Genomic DNA, 18,936 nt, shown 5'->3' with positions numbered 1-18,936 from the left:
CAGTGGTAGCTGTGCTGTCTATTGCAGCAAAAATAACAGGGTCTTGTGGCCCTTTAAATAATAACAAGTTTATTATGACGTCAGCTTTCATGCCGTAATTCAATGCATGAAGTCCTACCTCATATGTTCCTTAGACCTGGACTCAGACTTCACCTAATATAGGCACTTATCTTTGGATGTTAGAATCACCCTAAGATGTATGTATGCCACTTAGAGACATATACTGTACACCATTTCGAGAATGTTGTGATCTGTAAATCCTTCTACATAAAATAAAAATAAGTTCCAATGTAACAGGAAATTAAGAGATCAACACACCCAACTGAGATTTACTTTGTCTATCTCTGGTGACGATCAACAGTGTAGAACATGAATACATAAATGGGAAGGAAGTCAGGGGCCACCTTAAAGCCTCCTTAAAGCATTCCCCAGGACAGCTGTCACCATGCAGTCAGGCATTACCTTATATTCTTCCAATGAGTGGTGGAATAGTAGAACTGTAGAGTTGGAAGGGACCCAAGGGCCATCTACTTCACCCTGTGCAATGCAGGAATCACACCTAAAGAAATCTGGACAGAAGGCTGGCCAATGTCTCTTTCTCCAATGAAGGAGAGTCTACCTTATCCTTAGTCAACTTAGTATCATAGAACCATAGAATCCTTTGTTATCCTTAGTAACTAATCCTTAGTTCAGAAAATATCCACAGCACAGCACATCCTTTCATAGAGGAGCCCTGCAGTGATGTGAAGAAAACAACCTAATCCAGGTGGTTAAGGAAATTCTCAACAACCTGGAAAGTAGCATTTCACTACAGGGAGACTCATCAGGCTGGGAGATTTACAACAACCTCCACCTAGTGGTTCTTGTGGGTTTTGCAACCTGTTTCTGTGCATGTTGACTCAATAGTTTCATTGAGATAAATAAGGCTTACTCCTAAGCAAACGGGCATAGAATTAGATTGACCCAAGACTTTAAATTTTGATGCACTCATGTGCACTAGACTTGCATGTTTCCCCTTGTCTTCTTGTACTGTGCTTTAAAAAAAAAAAACTAACGGAAGGAAGATCCTAGTTCTTAGCTAAAGATAGAACAGTTAAATGTCCTCCCCCCCCCCTCTCTCCACTTATCTCCCCCACTCCCAAAAGCTATTGGTCAAGAAAACTATCACAGTTCCCAGTGTCTAGGTTAGTTCCTTGCCTGGAAACCTCCATCACACCTGCCGAAATCAGCAAGAACATGGCCAGCCTAAAGCAATACTGGTGGCTGCATCTGAAAGACCGTCTTGCCTGTAGCAAAAGACGGAAACTAAGGATTGTATTCAAGGCGACACTTTCCTCTGGGGAGCTGCTCATTCATAGCAGTCAGTTTTTGAGAGGGCCTTGAGCAAGATGGTCTTAGTGGTCCCACCGCCCCTTTACAACTGTCACTGCCACCCATTTTGCTTGCCCTGTTTCTCTGGGCGCAGCCTGCACAGCTATCAGGAGGTGCACTAGCAAGCAGACTAGTCCCTTTTTGCTCACTCCAAGTGGGCAGGTGAACAGGCAGTAGCAGAGCAAGGAAGAGGAAGATCAGGGCCAGGGGGTTCAAGGGGTGGCAGTGGGCCTCTAGGTGAAGCATGGCCTTCAGAAAGCATCTGATGTCAACGCCTGATAGTAGCTTCTAATGTGGAAGGAGTGACTCTCACTGTGTCACCACAAACTATGTAGCTTACGTTATGGTGGCCCAGTGAAAATTATTCCGTGTGCAGGCCCACCCTGTGAAGTGATTTAAATCAGTCTCGTCACACTTAACACCTTCATTTTTTCAGTGGTAGCTTCCCAGCTGCAATTTGTAATACCAGTACTGTTGGGATACTGCCAGGGAGGCAAAGTCCATCATAGCCCCCAAGCCAGCTGCCAGACGATCCATCGACCTCCCGTAGACAGGCAGTATCAGCAATTAGCGACACGAAGCCTCAGAAATAGATTGCCACATTCTTAGGCTGGTGCACACTCTATCAGCAGAATTCACACAGCGAAAGATGCACAGCAGGAGAGCATATTTACAAGTTTATTCAGCGTTGGTCAGAACAAAGAAAAAACATGACTGCCTGCTTCAGTATGCTCAGGCAAACAGAAGAAACGAAAGCTAAGACACAACAGAAACATCCTGTGAAAACAGGAAATACGCAGACTCTGTGACTCATAGCCTGCTCCCTTTTAAGGTGGAACGGAAATATCCTAACAAGTACTTGGTTCCTATAGGCACTTTCCCATATGCAGGATCTTTTACATTGTCACTGATTCAGGGCTGCAAAACTTTGGTTATCAGAGGCCATTTTAGGCTGTCGCAGCAAAACAAGACCAGAACCTTGGGATACTTTAAAGACCTAACAAATTTATTGTGGCATAAACATCTGTGGGCAAGAGCCATTTGAGCAGGTAAGTGAAGTGGTCACATAAGTGGCTGCCTTTCTTTATAACCAAACAGGACAGTGTTTTATGGAAGTTGTAGCCCAAAATGTCTCAATGGGGGGGGGGGAGGTTGAACCTACTCACTTCTTCACAGGTCTGATAAAATGGGTTCACACTCACAAAAATCTGAAGCCCAATAAATTTGTTTCTTCTTAAGATGCCAGGAAACTCTAAATTATTAAAGGCTACAACTATTTGTATTTTATTTATGTGTGTAATAAACTAGTAATAGAAAACACAGTCCCTTAGAACAGCCCAGCACAAGTTGGCAGCTTTACCATCTCTGCTGCCACACAGTGGTAAGCAACTGCTATAGCAATAAGACTGGGAATGTTAAAAAAAGAGGAGGAACAGACTACACAGGGAATAACTGAACAGAACTATTAGGGGGCCTAATGGGGAGGTAGAATATTGCAGGCCTTGTGGAGCTTGATGATACTTGCCAACCTAAAGTAAAAATGAACCATGCCTTCTCAAGGCAGTTTCCTGGACATTCCTGGGAGATATAATAATAATTTTAACAATAACAACTTATTATTTCTACTCCGCCCATCTGGCTGGGTTTCCCAGGACACTCTGGGCAGCAGAGTTATATCGTTAGTCAGTCACATCCTTTATTGGATGAAGTACTGTATTAAAATATGATCTCAGGAAGGTGAGTTCTTAAATCTTCTTACTGTATTAGCTATTCAAGGGGCAGCTTTTTCAGTGTCTATGAAACAGCTTTACCCCCAAGAAAAGACAAGGTTTCATATATGGCTGTTGATTCCTGCATCCACTATCTGTTGCTTGCTGCTTCTGTCAGGTTTTTCACTCTGTGCTCCTTCTTCAGAAGTCTTCAATATGCTTGCATGGGAAAAACTGGAACTTCCCATCATACCCAAACACACCACAAGGTTAGATTCTCTGGTTAAGGCATGTTTCTGTCCATAGACTGCTTTCTTTGTGGGAAACCAAAGTAATGTATTCAAACTTCTTTTCAACAGATATTTTTAGCAGTGAAACTTCCAAGGTTGTATCAGTTCCTGTCTCTGCATTGTGCTGCCACAGATGAGAAAGCATTACATGCACATAGATTAAGATTAATCCTGGCAACTTGCAAGCGCAAGCCAGTTTCAGTTTAGGAAGCAATGGATTTCCCGCCCCCACTCTGGGGAAACCAAACAGAACACCATTGATTGTTCATTTGCAAATCATGTTTGGAATGCTGTGATGTCATATTGCTTCGATGACTCAGCAAACAAAAACCTCAGGTGAAATCAGAGGCAAGAAAAAGCATTAAGACCCAGCTAAAGAAATGGAAGTTTGCGAGGAAAGTATGTATTTATTTTTCTCTGTTGTGATGGCAACGTAACCTTTTTAAAGGCATTTCTGCTTGTAAAAAGTCTTTTCGATTTGCTAAAACTGTGGGGCTTATCAGAGGTTCTTCCATTAGATGATTCACTGAAAGACCATTTAGCCACTTGCTCCTACAATGTGCAGCTGCCAGGAAGCATTGTGTGTGTCCTCAGTTCATGTGCAGCAATAAAGGTAAAGGTAAAGGTACCCCTGCCCTACGGGCCAGTCGTGACCGACTCTAGGGTTGCGCGCTCATCTCGCTCAAGAGGCCGGGAGCCAGCGCCGTCCAAAGACACTTCCGGGTCACGTGGCCAGTGTGACAAAGCTGCAACTGGTGAGCCAGCACACGGAAACGCCGTTTACCTTCCCGCTATAAAGCGGTACCTATTTATCTACTTGTACTTAGGGGTGCTTTCGAACTGCTAGGTGGGCAGGAGCTGGGACCGAACGACGGGAGCTCACCCCGCCGCAGGGATTCGAACCGCTGACCTTACGATCAGCAAGTCCTAGGCACTGAGGTTTTAACCACAGCACCACCCGCGTCCCATGTGCAGCAATAGTGAAGCTCAAAAGACATGGCCAGTGCCCCATATCGTATCAAGGGTGAGCCCTAAAACAGTTCCGTATTTCTGTGGCACAATAATGAACGTCAAAAGGATCCCCTTACGGCAGAAAGTTCAAAATCCAATAATTGAAAGCCTATGGACCTGTGCTTCTAAGCACATCGGTCACCGCAACGCTCTTGAGAGCCAGCAACCCTCTTTCAAATGCTACAATGCTGGAGAAGTCACAGAGAGCAGGCGTTTGAAAGGGTGGTAGTGGAAGAACCTTTGATGGTACAGTCGTACCTTGGTTCTCAAACGTAATCCATTCCAGAAGTCCGTTTGACTTCTGAAAATGTTCAGAAAGCAAGGCGCGGCTTCCAATTGGCTGCAGGAGCTTCCTGCACTCAATCGGAAGCTGCGGAAGCCACATCGGATGTTCGGGTTCCAAAGAATGTTTGCAAACTGGAACACTCACTTCCGGGTTTGTGGCGTTCAGGAGCCAAAAGATTTGAGTCACAAGGCATTCGAGAACCAAGGTACGACTGTATTCCATAGTGTCCCAGAATGGAAGGACAACAAGACAAAACCTATTGAATCTATTTGTAGTAGACTACAGTGGTACCTCGGGTTACAGACGCTTCAGGTTACATATGCTTCAGGTTACATATGCTTCAGGTTACAGACTTCACTAACCCAGAAATAGTACCTCGGGTTTAGAACTTTGCTTCAGGATGAGAACAGAAATCGTGCTCCGACGGCACGGCAACAGCGGGAGGCCCCATTAGCTAAAGTGGTGCTTCAGGTTAAGAACAGTTTCAGGTTAAGAACAGACCTCCGGAACGAATTAAGTTCTTAACCCGAAGTACCACTGTATAGATATATGTAAATACGTAGTGGCTTGCTACACAGCCGGAACTTGCAACTACAAAACGAAAAGAAACAAAAGACACACAGAGGAAGCAGAGGCGATTTCCTTATTAGCTATGTTTATTATGCCGCGGCTCAAGCCGCTCTGTACACAAAGCACCCAGCTGCTTTAAAGCTACTTGGTTTACACTGGATTTTTTTTTAATTTGTTTTTTTAAAAAAGTTTTTTTATTTGTTTATTTAAATGAGCTAGAAATGGTCCTTCTATGACAAGAGAGGTCTGACTTGCGCAGGGCCATTCCCCCACTATTGCTACAGAGCATGGGAAGGGAAGGGCGGGTGGGGTGGGAAGGAAGCAGCGGTCACCACCGGACCAAGGTCCTGCCTGGGCACCTGCTCCCACCAGCAGTATTTACAGCCAGGGATAGCTGGAATGTACAGAGTGCGAAGGGGAGGGGGGGTCAGGGAGTGAGGAAAGTGTAGGTAGTTGGCTGCTGGGGCCAGATGTTTTTGAGGAGAAGCAGAGGAAGCATTTTGTGTTCTATCTCAGTACCGTTCATGACAGAGTGAAACTCTTTTTAGTGTCTGGGGCTGCCCCCAAGATTCCCACGCAGTACCACAGGGGCAAGGAACTCGTCGTACAGGAAAAAATGTAACTTGCCGATGTAGGCCGAAGGCGGCCTTGGGCCAGATGGGAGGAATGTTAGTAAAGGCCAGGAATAATAATAATAAAATATAATAATAAAAGGGGAAAACAAGAGTGGCTCAGAATACTCTGGAGATTGAAAAAATCCCCATGACCATGGCTAGCGTTAGCTGAAGCAATTTGGAAAGTCAAGGGGGATTTTGTGGGGGACAGGGTGGGAATGCTGTAGAATTTAAGATGAATAAATTAACCTGGAATGTGAAGAAGTGCCAAGTTTGGGGGGGGCTATGGGGCTTAGTTTCCTGCAGGACAGCGGGCAGGTTTGGGGCTCGACCCTCTGCATAGCAATGCCAGTCTGGGCTAATGCTGCGTACCCAGTACACAAATACAGTGAGCAGAATCCCGCCCCAACATGGTGGGAGGGGAGGTGGGTGCTCGACCCGAGAGACAGTGCCATGCAGAGGGGGGGAGCAAGGGGCACAGTTTCCTCTCCATTCCTCACAGCTCAAGACCCATAGGAAGAAGAGTGGCAAGACAGGGGTTCTGACATTGCATACATTGTAAAAAATAAAGCGTTTGGAGTAAATGCAGTGTTTATACAAAAAAGAAAGAGAGTTTATTTCTTTTTTTTAAAAAAAATATCCTCCCCTGAAACCTCGTTGCCATGGTTACAGGGGAGGGGAAGGGAGAGGGCCAGCCTGGGCTCTGTGGCAGTGAGGGAACAGGGAGGCCATGCCTTCCCCCTCCAAGACCAGGCATATTTTTATTTATTTATTTTTTAAAAAAACCTTTTTACACTTGAGTTTTTCTCTTATAAAAACACAGTCAGGGGAAACGACGACAGGAGCCCCTGAGGCAAGTGCAGGCCCCAATGGGGGCCACAGAGGGCCACAGGCCTCTGGGATCTGCTCCACCACCCACCTCCTCATGCAAACACCTGCATCTTAGCGGATGGCTCCACCGAAGGCAGCTGGGTGTGGCTGGGCCCCAGGACAGTCGGGCTGGGAGTAGATTCAGACCAGTCGGACAAGGAGTGGGGCGAGGGGCTGCTCCACTGCTCTGGGGACTCTGGCGAAGGAGTCAGGTAGGGGTGCTCACTGGGCGGATGGAGGAAGTGCTTGGGGGTCGCGTCCTGCCCCTGTGTGTAGCTGTGTTGAGAAGGGGGTGTCGGGTAATCCTCGACCCCTGCAGGCTTCAGGTACTGTGGGGGCCCTGCACGGGGCGCCCCCTGGGCCTCCTGGGGCGAGACAGGCTGGTTGGTTCTCATGGTGGTAGCTGGCGGGGGCATGGGCTGGGCTGCCTCCTTGGTCTGTGGAGGAGCTGAGTTGGGCAGACCCTGGGAGCTGTGCCCCATGGCCATGTGGCTGGGCAGAAGCAGCCCTGGTGGGAAAGCCTGGCCTGGTTGGTGCAGGTTGGGATGGGAGGCGGCAGGGTGCACAACCCCTATGATTGGCTGGCACTGGGAAGTGGGGACACGGGCATGCCAATCAAAGGGCATGGCCACGGGGCTCACCATGCCCAGGCTGAGCCCCATGCGGCCTGGTGGCACTGAGAGGCGGTTCATGGAGAGGAGGGTGCCATCCCCTAGGTCGCTCAGGCGTGCCAGACTGACAGCAAAGGGCGCCTCCATCATGCCATGGACCATGGGAGTGGAGGGCACTGACATGGAGGAGTTGGCTGGGTGGAAGACCCCTGGCGAGGCAGGATTGGGCACATAGGGGGAGTCCAGTGAGTCAACGGGAGACAGGGTGACAGAGCTCTCCAGGAGAGAGCCTTGGCACTCCAGGTTGAGCTTCTTGGCACGTGCCTTGGCCTCTTTGCTCTCCCTTGCCAGGCTGGCGCTGCTGCCTGCCGTCGCGTTCTTGGTGCTAGGGCGCCGGCTCTTCTTGCCCTGTGGCGTGGGCTTCAAGCTGGGCAAGAAGCTATTGGGAGGGCACATGAGAGGGGAGAGGGAGTGGCCGGTGGGCAACGCCCCCTGTGGGCTGCGCACGGTGTTGTAGTCGTCCAGAAGCCGGACAATGTCGTGGTGCAAGCGCTCCTGAGCCACGTCGCGTGGCAGGCGATCCATGTGGTCTGTGATTTCGCGGTTGGCAAAGTGATCCAGCAGGATTTTGGCTGCCTCATAACTGCCTTCCCGGGCTGCCAGGAACAGCGGTGTCTCCTCCTGCCGCAGAGAGGACAGGGTGATGAAGAGAAAATACTACAAAGCCTTCTAGAAAAGGAGCCATGAGCTTCTTGCCTCCCTGTAAACCTCCCCACCATATACAGGCAGGGGAGCCACATTTACAGGGATGGAAAGAGCTGCTCCTGTCAGAAGGAGCCTACAGCAACAGATGTGATTCTGCCAAGCTATGGGGACACATGAAACTGAAAGCATCACATGATAACCGAAAAAGAAATGCAATAAAGAACTTACTTTGCTGTCCTGCATGTCTTTGTTGGCTCCATTCTTCAGCAGCGCAATCGTGGCCTCTACATTGTTGACAGCTGCTGCCCAGTGCAGGGCTGATTTACCTGAGAGGAATGACACCATGAGGATTACTGTAAGTTCTCTCTTTGATACCGAGTCTCTGCTGCATCAGCTCCCTTAACTCTCCTCAATCTAAAGCTACCACCTTGCTCCTCACTACCATCCTCGCCTGTTGCTGCTCATTCTGTGCTTTAATGCTGGACCTTCTATAGACTCTGGATTTGTCCTCTCAGCAAATCAACTGCTTTGTTATGGAGATGCATGTCCATGCAAGAGTCAAGCAGCTACAGGGTCCCCAGAATCACCAGCAGGTTCCCCGGAAGGTCTTCTGTCATTTCGACCCTGCACACCAAGACCATGCCCTACTCTCTTAATACCCCTCCACACAGCAAGGCGTTGTCTTCATACATCAGGAACGAGGGCCACACATGGATCTTGGCTTATTTTCATGCGGGTGGGAGAGGGGGAAAGGAGGGCAGGGTGGTGGATGGTAATGGGAAAAGGCAAAATGGGTGGAATGCTGGAAGGGCAGGGGATGCCCTCTGCAAGCAAATAGTTTAGAACTCTGGCTGGGGGCAAGAGTATGTCAGCAATGGATGCTTGGAGAGGGAAATCCTCTGCACCCGATCAGTTCTGGCAAGAGTTTTCTAGCCCCTTTCCAGCAGTTCAGTAGACAGACTGAAAAAAGAAGAGCCAGTAAAATAGGTAGCAGAGGGGGGGTGTCCTATTGACTCTCAAGAATGTGACGAGAGAGAGAGAGAGAGAGAGAGAGAGAGAGAGAGAGAGAGAGAGAACAATCCCACACTCCTTGTCATGTGTGTAATCCATCCTTTTGCTCCCTCCACCTCTGGCACTCAGGGCTCTATGATGACAGTGGCTCTTGCCTGCAGAGCCTCATCAGAATGCATCTAAGGAGCTTAGAGAGGGAAGGAGTCAGGAGAATGGCCAAGTGAATTGCTGATGCTTGAGAAATGCCCAGGGCAACCAGTCTGGAGGTTGAGCAAGTGCATTTGTGGAATTAATTTGGAATACATTTGCAATGCATGTTGTAGTTCTGAGGAGGCCTCCCACTGAAGTTCAGCATAAGGCAGAATAGCCAGGTAAAAGAACTCAGCCCCCCAGCCTCTCTGGGGGTTACCTACCCATCTCATCCACAGCGTTGACATCAGCATGGCAGACAATCAGCTCCTCCACCATGCCCTCAACAGCCAGCCTGGCTGCTAGGATCAGTGCTGTTGAACCATCCCCCATTCGGGCATCCAAGTCTGTAGATCGATTCCTGATCAGGATCTGGCAACAGAACATGTTGGTGTGTTAGGTTGGTGCCAAAAACACACACCATCTAAGGCAGCATGTGCACAGTAACACTATCGCCTCAAGTACAGTTCTTAGGTTCTCATTCACTCTTATCAATGCAAAGTACAGCCAGGCTAACTAACTTTTCATTGTTTCCCCAGAGAGGTAATGAGTGGATAACACAAGAATAACTTCCAGGTGGTAACCATCACAGGGGCTCTCCACTTAAAAAGGGAACTGGAGCATGCTGTTAACATGAGCAAGGCCGAGGAGGGGGATTTATGTCCAGGATTTAAAAGGCCACACTAGTCCATTGGGTGATACCCACCTGGAAGACTCCCTGGGCATCAGCAGTCACGGCAGCATGAAGTGGTGTGCGCCCTGTGTTGTCTTGTGCATTGGTATCAGCACCAGCATCCAGCAAGCGCTTGGTAGCATCTGCCCGTGCATATCTGGCAGCCAAATGCAGGGCAGTTTCACCTGTGCGGTCTGTCTGGGCACTCAGGTTAGCCCCCTGGCAGATTAGGTCCGAGATTATGTTGGCAGAGGAGTCATCTGCTTCCTCTTCCTCAGCCAGTTCAGTCTCCATTTCACCACCACCACGGAAGGAGGCCAACATAAGTGGAGTGAAACCATCTGTAAGGAGATCCCAACAAGGGTTGTTGCTGTTGTGTTTGGCTTTTTTTAAAAGATTTGCTCTGTTTCTCCTCTCCCATGTGCCACATACTGGATTAGAACAAAACATGTTGGGACTTGTTACAGAAGACAGGAAGTAACAGATCTATTTTGTTCATCAGACACTGTCTGCAAAAGCTCCGTACGAGCGCTCGCAGACCCAACTCGCTGCCCTTATTCCCAATTACCTGGTCCACGGACATTGACGTCCATGCAGTCAGTATCAAATTCACCCTGGGGTGGCGTCAGGGCCATAGATGGCGGCATGCGGATGTCTGCTGCCACCAAGTGATGCTGTGTCCATTGACGACAGTCCACAGGGTCTTCACGATCTATGGCTGGCTCCTCCACCTGGCAAGGATGAACACGGGCCTGTAGCTATTATGGAAAGACATAATATGTGCCTATTCACCTAGTGCATCAAACTACTTCATTGCTGCTTGCAAACACTAATGAGTCAGGCCCACAGGAGTCTGATGCAGGGAGTAATACCTGCGGACACCAAGAGAAAGGGCGGGGAAGGCAGTGGGGTAGCTCTTGTGAGGAGCTGGAATCCCCTTTCTTAAGCCAGACAAAGTCTCAAAAGGAATACCTTTAGTCGCTTGGCCTCTGGGCACTCTTCCAGCCAGTCTTCTGAGCTGTCTGGTATTAGGCTCTCTCCTTTGCCAATATTCCTGCAGCAGGGGGGAAGATACACAGTGAAGTCAAACAGTAGTGCAGGGCAAACACGAAGGCTATGGGCTTACACCCTCTTGCTCTTTCCCACACCACACCACAAAATGAAGGAAAAGTTCTCCATCAGCTAACTAAAGCACAATTGGGAGCAAAGTACAAGCCACAGGTAGCTGACCATCTCCTGCAGAAGCTGAAACCTGCTGCAGGAACTGAGGTTTCATTCTGGGTGAATGAAAGGCTCTTACTTCATGCCTAGGGCATCCTGACCCACAGGCTCACGCCGGTTCTTATTGCTGCTCTCTTTCTTCAGACTGAAGCCTTCAGGGAACCAGAGGGTGCTGTGCTCTCTTTTGCGCCGTGCCACTAGCACACCCAGCACCAGGATCACCAGCAGAATCAGGCATGCCACCACCAGCAATGGCACCAGCTTAAGTTCGCCTTCCTCTTTGATCTTTTCACCTGTAGAAACAATACCGCCCTATTAGGAGACCCTGTCATGACCTTCCTGTAAACTCCAAACCCAGTCAAATTCTGCTTCCGGCAAATGACTCCTCTGCTGCCCTCACCTCGCACAGCCTTGAGGGGGTATGGGAACTCTAGGCGCTCCACCGCTGACAGGGCAGCCAGGTAGTCTGCAGCACTATCTGCATCAGGGAAGCACTTGTCTGAAGCCTGGTAGCAGAGTCGGTTATCAATCTCAAGAGTGACCTCAGACCTGGAGGAGGAAGCAAGTGTTACCAGGGCCTAGAACTCCTTCTCTAGTAGCACACACAATTCTAGGACAAGGCAAGTCAGCCAGCTCCACAAAAGGTCCTGCTCCCCATTCATCCTCTGGTGCAGGAAACAAGGTCTGTTGCTTTTTGCACACTGAATTTTAGAATGGGCACTTCCCAATACACACATCAAGGAAAAGAACACCCAAGATTCTCTCAGCAGCTTTAATAATCCTAATGTATTTGTGAAGCACAATCTCTTCTTACAAAATGCAGGCTGACTCTTCCTAAGCAGATCACATTTACCCCGTTTGTTCTTAACGATGCATGCAACCCACTTGCTTGGCATTAACCTAAAGCTTCCAGAGATCCACCACTATCTCAGGCACTCGCTTGCTTCTTTTATTTCATTAGCCACCTTCTGGTACTTTGGCTAAGAAAGCAGTTAGACATCAGAAGCGGTTCTTGAATAATGTAATTAAGTTACCTAAAAAAGCTTGAATGAATTCCCGTCTAGTTATGGAAATCTATCACTAAATAATCCTGTTATCAGCTCCAAAACAGTTTTTGTGGTGACTCTGGATTTGTTAGTATTTCCTCAGAACCCTCAGATTTGTATGCCAGTTCTACAGTCCCCCCCCCCCACAGCTGCCTTATTCTGTGAAGGCTGTTGGAAGTAGTTTAGCTGAGCCTCTGGGCCCAACTACCTCTCCTTCCAATTCAGAACCTTCTTATATCCCTCTCTCTATATTCCTTGAGGCCTGGGTCCTATAATCTGCCCCCCAGACACACACCAAGCAGCTCTCTGAACTCCCAAAGCTCCTTGCTTTTCTTCAGCTCCTCTGTGTGACTCACCCAATAATCTCTTGTTCCAGTTCCCTGCGTTGCCGACCGCCAGATCCATAATACGGCGGCCGAATGCCAGACCCGTAATATGGCTTGATCATGAAGTTGCCGTCCTTGTCACGGCGGAAGCGCAAGGAGGTTCTCAAAATGGAACTCAGCTTCTGCAGGAAGATGGTGCTTGTGCGGAGCAATTCGTCAGGGTGTAGCAGCACAGTGATGACCAGAACGCCGTCCGCCAAGCGCTCGGGCACCTCCAGTGCACAGTCCAGCCCATCCCAACCACACTCTTCGTTGTTGCAGCCCTGGTCACAATGGCCATCAGCAAAGTGATCTGAGCAGTATTTCTCATAGACAGGGCTGTGGAAGAAGGAGGAGGAGAAGGAACTGAGTCACGCCTGTCATAACCAACCCTATGCCAATACAGCTCACTGGTGCCTTGTTAAGCCATAAGGAGGAAAGGGCACAAGGCATTATGGGTCTGCAGCAGATTCCTATACCCCACAGCTAACATGGCCAAGTCTCAGAGCTAGTCAACTGGAAGACATAGAAGGAATCCATGCAAATAATACCAAGATTCTGCCATGTTTGGTGTCGGACATAGGGACGGACATAAATTCATAGGTCTCAGTGGAAGCACCTGAGTTTGTACACAGCACCCCTACACTGCCTAAAATAAGTCTTGGTTCCTCATTTAGTTGGGGTGGCCCTTGATTCCAGGGGTCTCTGGTATAGTACACACAACTAGAGGCCTCCCCTACTCAAGAGGCAGTGGCAGGACTCACTTGCAGCTGGACTCATGGCTCTTGCAGTCAAAGTTGTCGTAAAGGCATTCGGCTGTGTTGCACATCTCATCACACTGGCTGTTGTTGAAGAGCTGCAAGCACAGGGGGCTCTCGCACTGCTTCCAGGGATCATCAACTCGCAGGGAACAGTCACCGCCATCCCAGTGGCAGGCTGGACTGTTGCACATCTTGTCACAGTAGAAATCCCCGGCCTTTGCAGCACACTCCTTCAGCGGGCAGTGGACCTCGGGGAGCTTCAGGGTGCGGGTCTGGCAGCGAAAGCCCGTGTAGTCACCAAGACAAAGGCACTGAAAATAAGGGGGGTCAGCAGTCTCATGGCAAGCACCCCCATTGTGGCAGGGCATGCTGGCACAGCTGCTGTTGGCATGCAGGCGGCATTCCGGTCCAGCCCACCCAGGAGGGCAGGAGCAGCGAGGACCCAGCGCTGTGGTCCGGCAGCTGCCACCATTGAAGCAGGAGAGTTCCCGGCAGGAGAGCATGCGCTCACAGCGGATGCCTGAATAACCCTGGAAAAGAATAACAAGCACAGTTAGGATTGGAAAGCCAGCCAAGCCTTCAAATCGCTCCAACTGCTGGCCTAACAACAGAAAGCCTCTGGCACCATAGCTGTCCTCTTACAAGCGCTCAGCCTGGTGAGTAAATTCTTCCCTCCACGAATCTCAAGGCCCAGCACCCATATCCTGCCCTCAAGAAGTACCTTCCCACACCCCACACCCCCCAGTACTGGGCACCACTCACCAACGCTATCTACCCTTATTAGCCAATATTAGACTTCTGCATTGTGTTATGGCACTGCATCAAACTTCTCTTGCAGGCTTCACAACCAGAATTCCCACAAGATCATGCAGCAGAGTTGCTTCCTGCCACTCCCAAGTAGAAACTCCTTCCATGACAAGCCTTGCATTGGAGGACACTAAACTCTCTACCTCCAAAAGCCTCCCAGACAGAAACCTTGTCCTAACAGGTACTGAAACTCATTCATAGCACAACACCAACATATCAACCTAACGGTTCCCCCACCTAATCCTCCCAACCGCAGTCTTCCTTTCTCTCCCTCGCCTAGCCCCTTGCAATGTTTGTGTACAGGAGCTGCATTAGCCACTTGCTGTAAGCAGCTGTGTTGTAGGGGACTCACCCGGGGACAGTGGCAGGTGTAGCCTAGAGGCAGGTTGACTGCCGGATTACACTTCCCACCATTCTGGCAAGGTTGAGAGTCACACACATTCACAATGTTCTTGCAATGGCGGCCTGAGGATATGAAAAACAAGAGTATTACTGATGGATTCCAGCAGAACTTAGCCCCAAAGACCACCACCACCCTGCTATCTTTGGCCTTGCATCTTAGCACTAGTTCTCAAAGCTTGTATTTGCTCACTGAAATGGCCAAAGAGGCCCATCTCACTCAGTCACCATTCCAATCTTTGTTTTAGATCACAAATATGCATTTAGCTGCACAGTTGGATTCCCCTCCACCCACTTGGTTGAAGATGAACTCCTAACTTCTTTACAGGGGACAGTCCTCCTACTTGCAGCCCTCTACGCATCACTGGGGTCCAGTTTGGGCACACTCTCCCTTGCCCCTTGCACACATCAGCCACATGAAAAGAGAACACACTGTCACTCACCAGTGTAGCCTGGCTTGCAAATGCAGTGGTAGTCACTGGCTTCCTGGACGCAATCAAGCGTGTTGCGTGGGTGGCAATGGTTGGACTGGCACTCATTGATGTCTCCCTCACAGCGCTCGCCTGTGAAACCTGGTGGGCAGCTGCATCGGTAGCCACCGACTCTGTCCACACACGTCCCGTTGTTGAGGCATTTGGGGACCCGGGAGCCAGGATTCATAGCACAATCATCTTCATTTATTTCACACAAGACACCTAGAGAGATGACAAACACGCCATCACATTAAACATCCAGACTCAGGGAAGACAAACCTCTTCCTCGTTCTCACAATCCTTGCATTGTCTCTGTGGAAAAAACAAGATTCCTCGCCCTTTACGGTGCCCAACAGTGAGTCAACATCCATCTATCCATCGCCCTGGGCACCGTTGCTGAAGCTGTCCTCCCTCAAAAAGAGGCCTGGGAGAACTCTGAGCCCATGTTCTCCACCCTGTGCCCTACAGGGAAATCCAGAGCTCCCTTTCACTATTCTTCAACAAAATAGCAAATCCAACAATAAACACCTGTGCCGTCATAACTTAAATCCTTTCCCCAGTCTTGTACTTTCCTACTACAGGTAATATTGGTAAAGGTTTCCCTATACCCAGGAGCACTTACCCAGAGTTCCAGGTGGACAGGAGCAAATGTAGCGGCCAACAAGATCAATGCAAGTCCCTCCATTCTGGCAGGGGTGTGACTGACACTCATCAATGTCATACTCACAGTTTTTCCCCTCAAACCCTAGCGGGCACTGGAGTAGGAGAGAAGCAAACAAGACAAAACAGCAATGAGCACAAAGGGGCCAGAAAGACTGAAGCCTTGCGTCCTTGAAAAGGTTTCCTGCTCTTGGTTCCATTAAAATGTATGTTTTGTTTGTTAAACTGTACTATTACTGATGTGTAAAATCAAGTAAAACTAGTACAATTTCATAAGGAAGGGAAAGATCCTTCAAGTTGCACCATCCTCTTTTTTGTCCAAATTAAGATTATTAAACTTCAATGGGACTTTGAGCAAATAGACTATGGCAAATTATTCCAAGATTTATACAAATAGATCAGTCTGGCTTCATAAAAAGGAAGGAAAATACATAGCAAGAACAAACATTAAACATAATTATGAAACTGTATCACAAGATCATGGCTAACATATGTTGTTAGAAAACACTGCAGCTCTTGTGGATGGACAAAAAATGTGTATCATTTCTGTTTGGTTCCTGTGTAATGCTGTACTTTTTCAATGTCTCCAGACCATAGATAGCGAACCTTCTCCAGTCTAATGGCTACATTCCCTTCTGAGCAACCTTCCAGTAGTCATGTGGTGGGTGGAGCCAGAGGCAAAAATGGGTGGAGCAATGACCGTAAATTTTACTTTGTAGGGCAGGCTATTTTCTACACATAACACAATTCTCTGCATCCCCCACAAGGGCATATAAATATTGGTTTGGCTGTGCCTGGCGCGGTGGGAAAAAACTCTTACAGAGAATTTGAGAAACAACACAATGGACTTCATTGCTGATATGCAACTATGATGTGGCAAAGAATAAAACAAAAGATGTATGGGTTTTATAAGACATGGTGGAAGTTCAACCAATCTGACCAGCCATCAAATAGGAGTTACCACCAAAAGTAAGGAAGGTTGCAGTAGTGGGAAAACAATTATAATCCATATCCATATTTCAACAAAATAAAACTTTGGAAGAAAATAGAGGGGTTTTTCGTGTGTGTGTGTGTTTTTTTTTTTTTAATTACTGGGAAAATAAGTTGCAGATTTGTGCCATTTTCTTATCTTATTTCGCAATTGTTCACTGGACAGTCAACAACTCATCATTAAATGCCACCAGGTTTCCCAGAGTTCTGAAGAGACACCAGGAACCCTGGCCTGTTACTGGCTGCAAGGACTCCCTCACCTCACAGACGTAGTCTCCCACAAAACTGCGACAGGTACCCCCATTTCGACACAGGTTGTACTGGCAGTGGTCCACTTCACTCTCACAGTAGCTGCCGGTGTAGCTTTTTTTGCAAATGCAGTAGTGAGTATTGCCAGCATCCACGCAACGGCCACCGTAATGACACACCTGCTCTTTGGTCACACCTATTGTACGGAAAAGCAAATTACACATTGTGTACTGCTACATATTCTGCCCTCCTGTTTCCAAAGGATGATTAGACAAAGTGACTAAAAGCAGGGTAAGTGAAGACTGAAGCAACATTGTACAAGCAAGTTGGTCATAAGAACAGAACCCAAGGGCTTCCTCCAAGCACTAGACTTTCTTACCCACCACAATTTAAAAGACACTTTATTGGGGAAGCACAACATATCCCAATGTTTCCTAAGTCAGAATTTACATTTCTGTAAAATGTAAAAAAAAAAAAAAGCCTCTTTAGAGTCTTGATAATAGAGGTTAAATTGTGACAGAACATGCAACGTGCTCCGGTACTATAGCAGGACCAGGGAATCCAGACCAACTCTCCATTGCCCTCAGCCATTATCACACCATTTTGAAATTATTACAGAATTTCATATACAGAACTACCACTTCTGCAACAACATTTGCAGCTTTTATTCTGTCCCCTAGAAGCATGGGGAAATTGACTTCAAACGTTGAGAATTTTTAGTTTCCAGTGCCACTGGGAATAGCCGTCTGAACTATTGATTCACCAGTGAACCCAAGGACATTGTCCCCGCATCAGTGAAGGCAAGTAACATTCACTGTGTCAACTCTGGAAGTCCTGTATCAGCTTTGCCAGTGAGCATAAGCTGATAATGCTGGGGAGCCTGGATGACAAACATGCGTCATCAAGGTCACTGAGGAAGCAGATAGCAGAATAAATGAGGAAGAAGGGCTTCCGTTTCACTGCCCCTGGAGCATGTTTCCTTACCTCGGTTCCTGGCCACCACTTCACAAGAAACATTGGGGATGTCGCAGTAACGCCCAGTCCAACCTCCAGGGCAAGCACAGGATAAGGTAGTGCCTGTCTGCATACAGCGGCCGCCATTCTGACAGGGGGAGCGACTACACAAATCCAGCAGGGTCTAGAGGGGACATGACAAGGCAAGAGATTTTGTGGCAAAATAAAAGCACCCAGCTCCCACCTACAATGACAAAACCCAGGCAGCTTCCCAATCCATCTCCATTAGATGTCTCCATACTACAACCTCTCTAGGGGCCTGCTTGCAAAGCATATGTACTGGGTTTTTATAGAAAAGATGTAAACTCCATCCAAACTTAGCGGCTCAGGCTTAAACAAGAGAAACCCTGAACCATCTTATTCCCTTTCAACAGAGGCCTGGGGTGGATTACCTGGCACTGAGAACCTGTGTAGCCCTGAGGACAGGTACAGCGGTAGGACTGCACACCATCCTGGCATACGCCACCATTGAGGCAGGGCTGTGACTGGCACTCATCAATCTCATGCTGGCAGTGGGATCCTTTGAAGCCAGCACGGCAGTGGCATGTGTACGAATTCACTCCATCCAAGCATGTGCCACCATTGAAGCAGGAGCTGCCGGAACAAAAGTACAGGAGTCAGGAATAAAGGAAGGAGGAAGGAGGTTATCTACCCCAAGAGACACCCAGCACAGGCTAGGCCTACCCCACCAGCTAACACTTGGCTAGTTGTGCTGGCTTGCATCTGTCTTACACCGAAGTTTCTGTTCTAGGTGAAAAATGCAACTGTGTGATAAGCCTCCCTCCTTACTCAATATTTGACCATTCTTTACAACTGGATTGGATTTGCCTGTAACTGACAACCAGGGGAACTTCAGATCTGCCTCCTGTCACCCTATAGCATCCAGCACTTAATCCCAGGCTTAGTCTTGTGTTCATATGAATAACTAATTATCTGTTTTTACTAACAGAGGAGTTAGAAGCAAAGAGGGGACAGAAGTACACTGTCTCCTTTTAAACAGGATCCTACCTACTTCTGAACCATTCGTCCATCTAGAGTTTT

The 18,936-nt window shown here is 48.3% G+C and overlaps 1 protein-coding gene across 4 annotated transcripts in view; it reads right to left on the bottom strand.

The window, feature by feature from the left end:
• Window positions 1–5,305: 5,305 nt before the first annotated feature.
• The window catches only part of NOTCH3 (notch receptor 3), a 56,532-nt gene continuing 42,901 nt past the window's right edge, over window positions 5,306–18,936 (bottom strand). The window contains exons 19-34 of one of the 4 annotated variants that reach the window (XM_053376265.1): window positions 18,288–18,489; window positions 17,866–18,019; window positions 16,893–17,077; window positions 15,605–15,737; window positions 14,953–15,204; window positions 14,463–14,575; window positions 13,307–13,833; window positions 12,534–12,881; window positions 11,532–11,680; window positions 11,211–11,424; window positions 10,883–10,964; window positions 10,479–10,668; window positions 9,944–10,341; window positions 9,462–9,609; window positions 8,266–8,363; window positions 5,306–8,013 (exon numbers count right to left, since the gene is read on the bottom strand). In XM_053376265.1, the coding sequence (XP_053232240.1) occupies window positions 6,775–8,013; window positions 8,266–8,363; window positions 9,462–9,609; window positions 9,944–10,341; window positions 10,479–10,668; window positions 10,883–10,964; window positions 11,211–11,424; window positions 11,532–11,680; window positions 12,534–12,881; window positions 13,307–13,833; window positions 14,463–14,575; window positions 14,953–15,204; window positions 15,605–15,737; window positions 16,893–17,077; window positions 17,866–18,019; window positions 18,288–18,489 (4,432 nt within the window). In that variant the 3' untranslated portion in view covers window positions 5,306–6,774. The remainder of the gene's footprint in view (window positions 8,014–8,265; window positions 8,364–9,461; window positions 9,610–9,943; window positions 10,342–10,478; window positions 10,669–10,882; window positions 10,965–11,210; window positions 11,425–11,531; window positions 11,681–12,533; window positions 12,882–13,306; window positions 13,834–14,462; window positions 14,576–14,952; window positions 15,205–15,604; window positions 15,738–16,892; window positions 17,078–17,865; window positions 18,020–18,287; window positions 18,490–18,936) is intronic. The other 3 variants (XM_053376267.1, XM_053376266.1, XM_053376268.1) reach the window with 3 other exon arrangements.

Source organism: Podarcis raffonei, chromosome 2 (assembly GCF_027172205.1).
Source record: "Podarcis raffonei isolate rPodRaf1 chromosome 2, rPodRaf1.pri, whole genome shotgun sequence".
NCBI lineage: Eukaryota > Metazoa > Chordata > Lepidosauria > Squamata > Lacertidae > Podarcis > Podarcis raffonei.
This window is presented reverse-complemented; position numbering and strand designations above follow the sequence as displayed.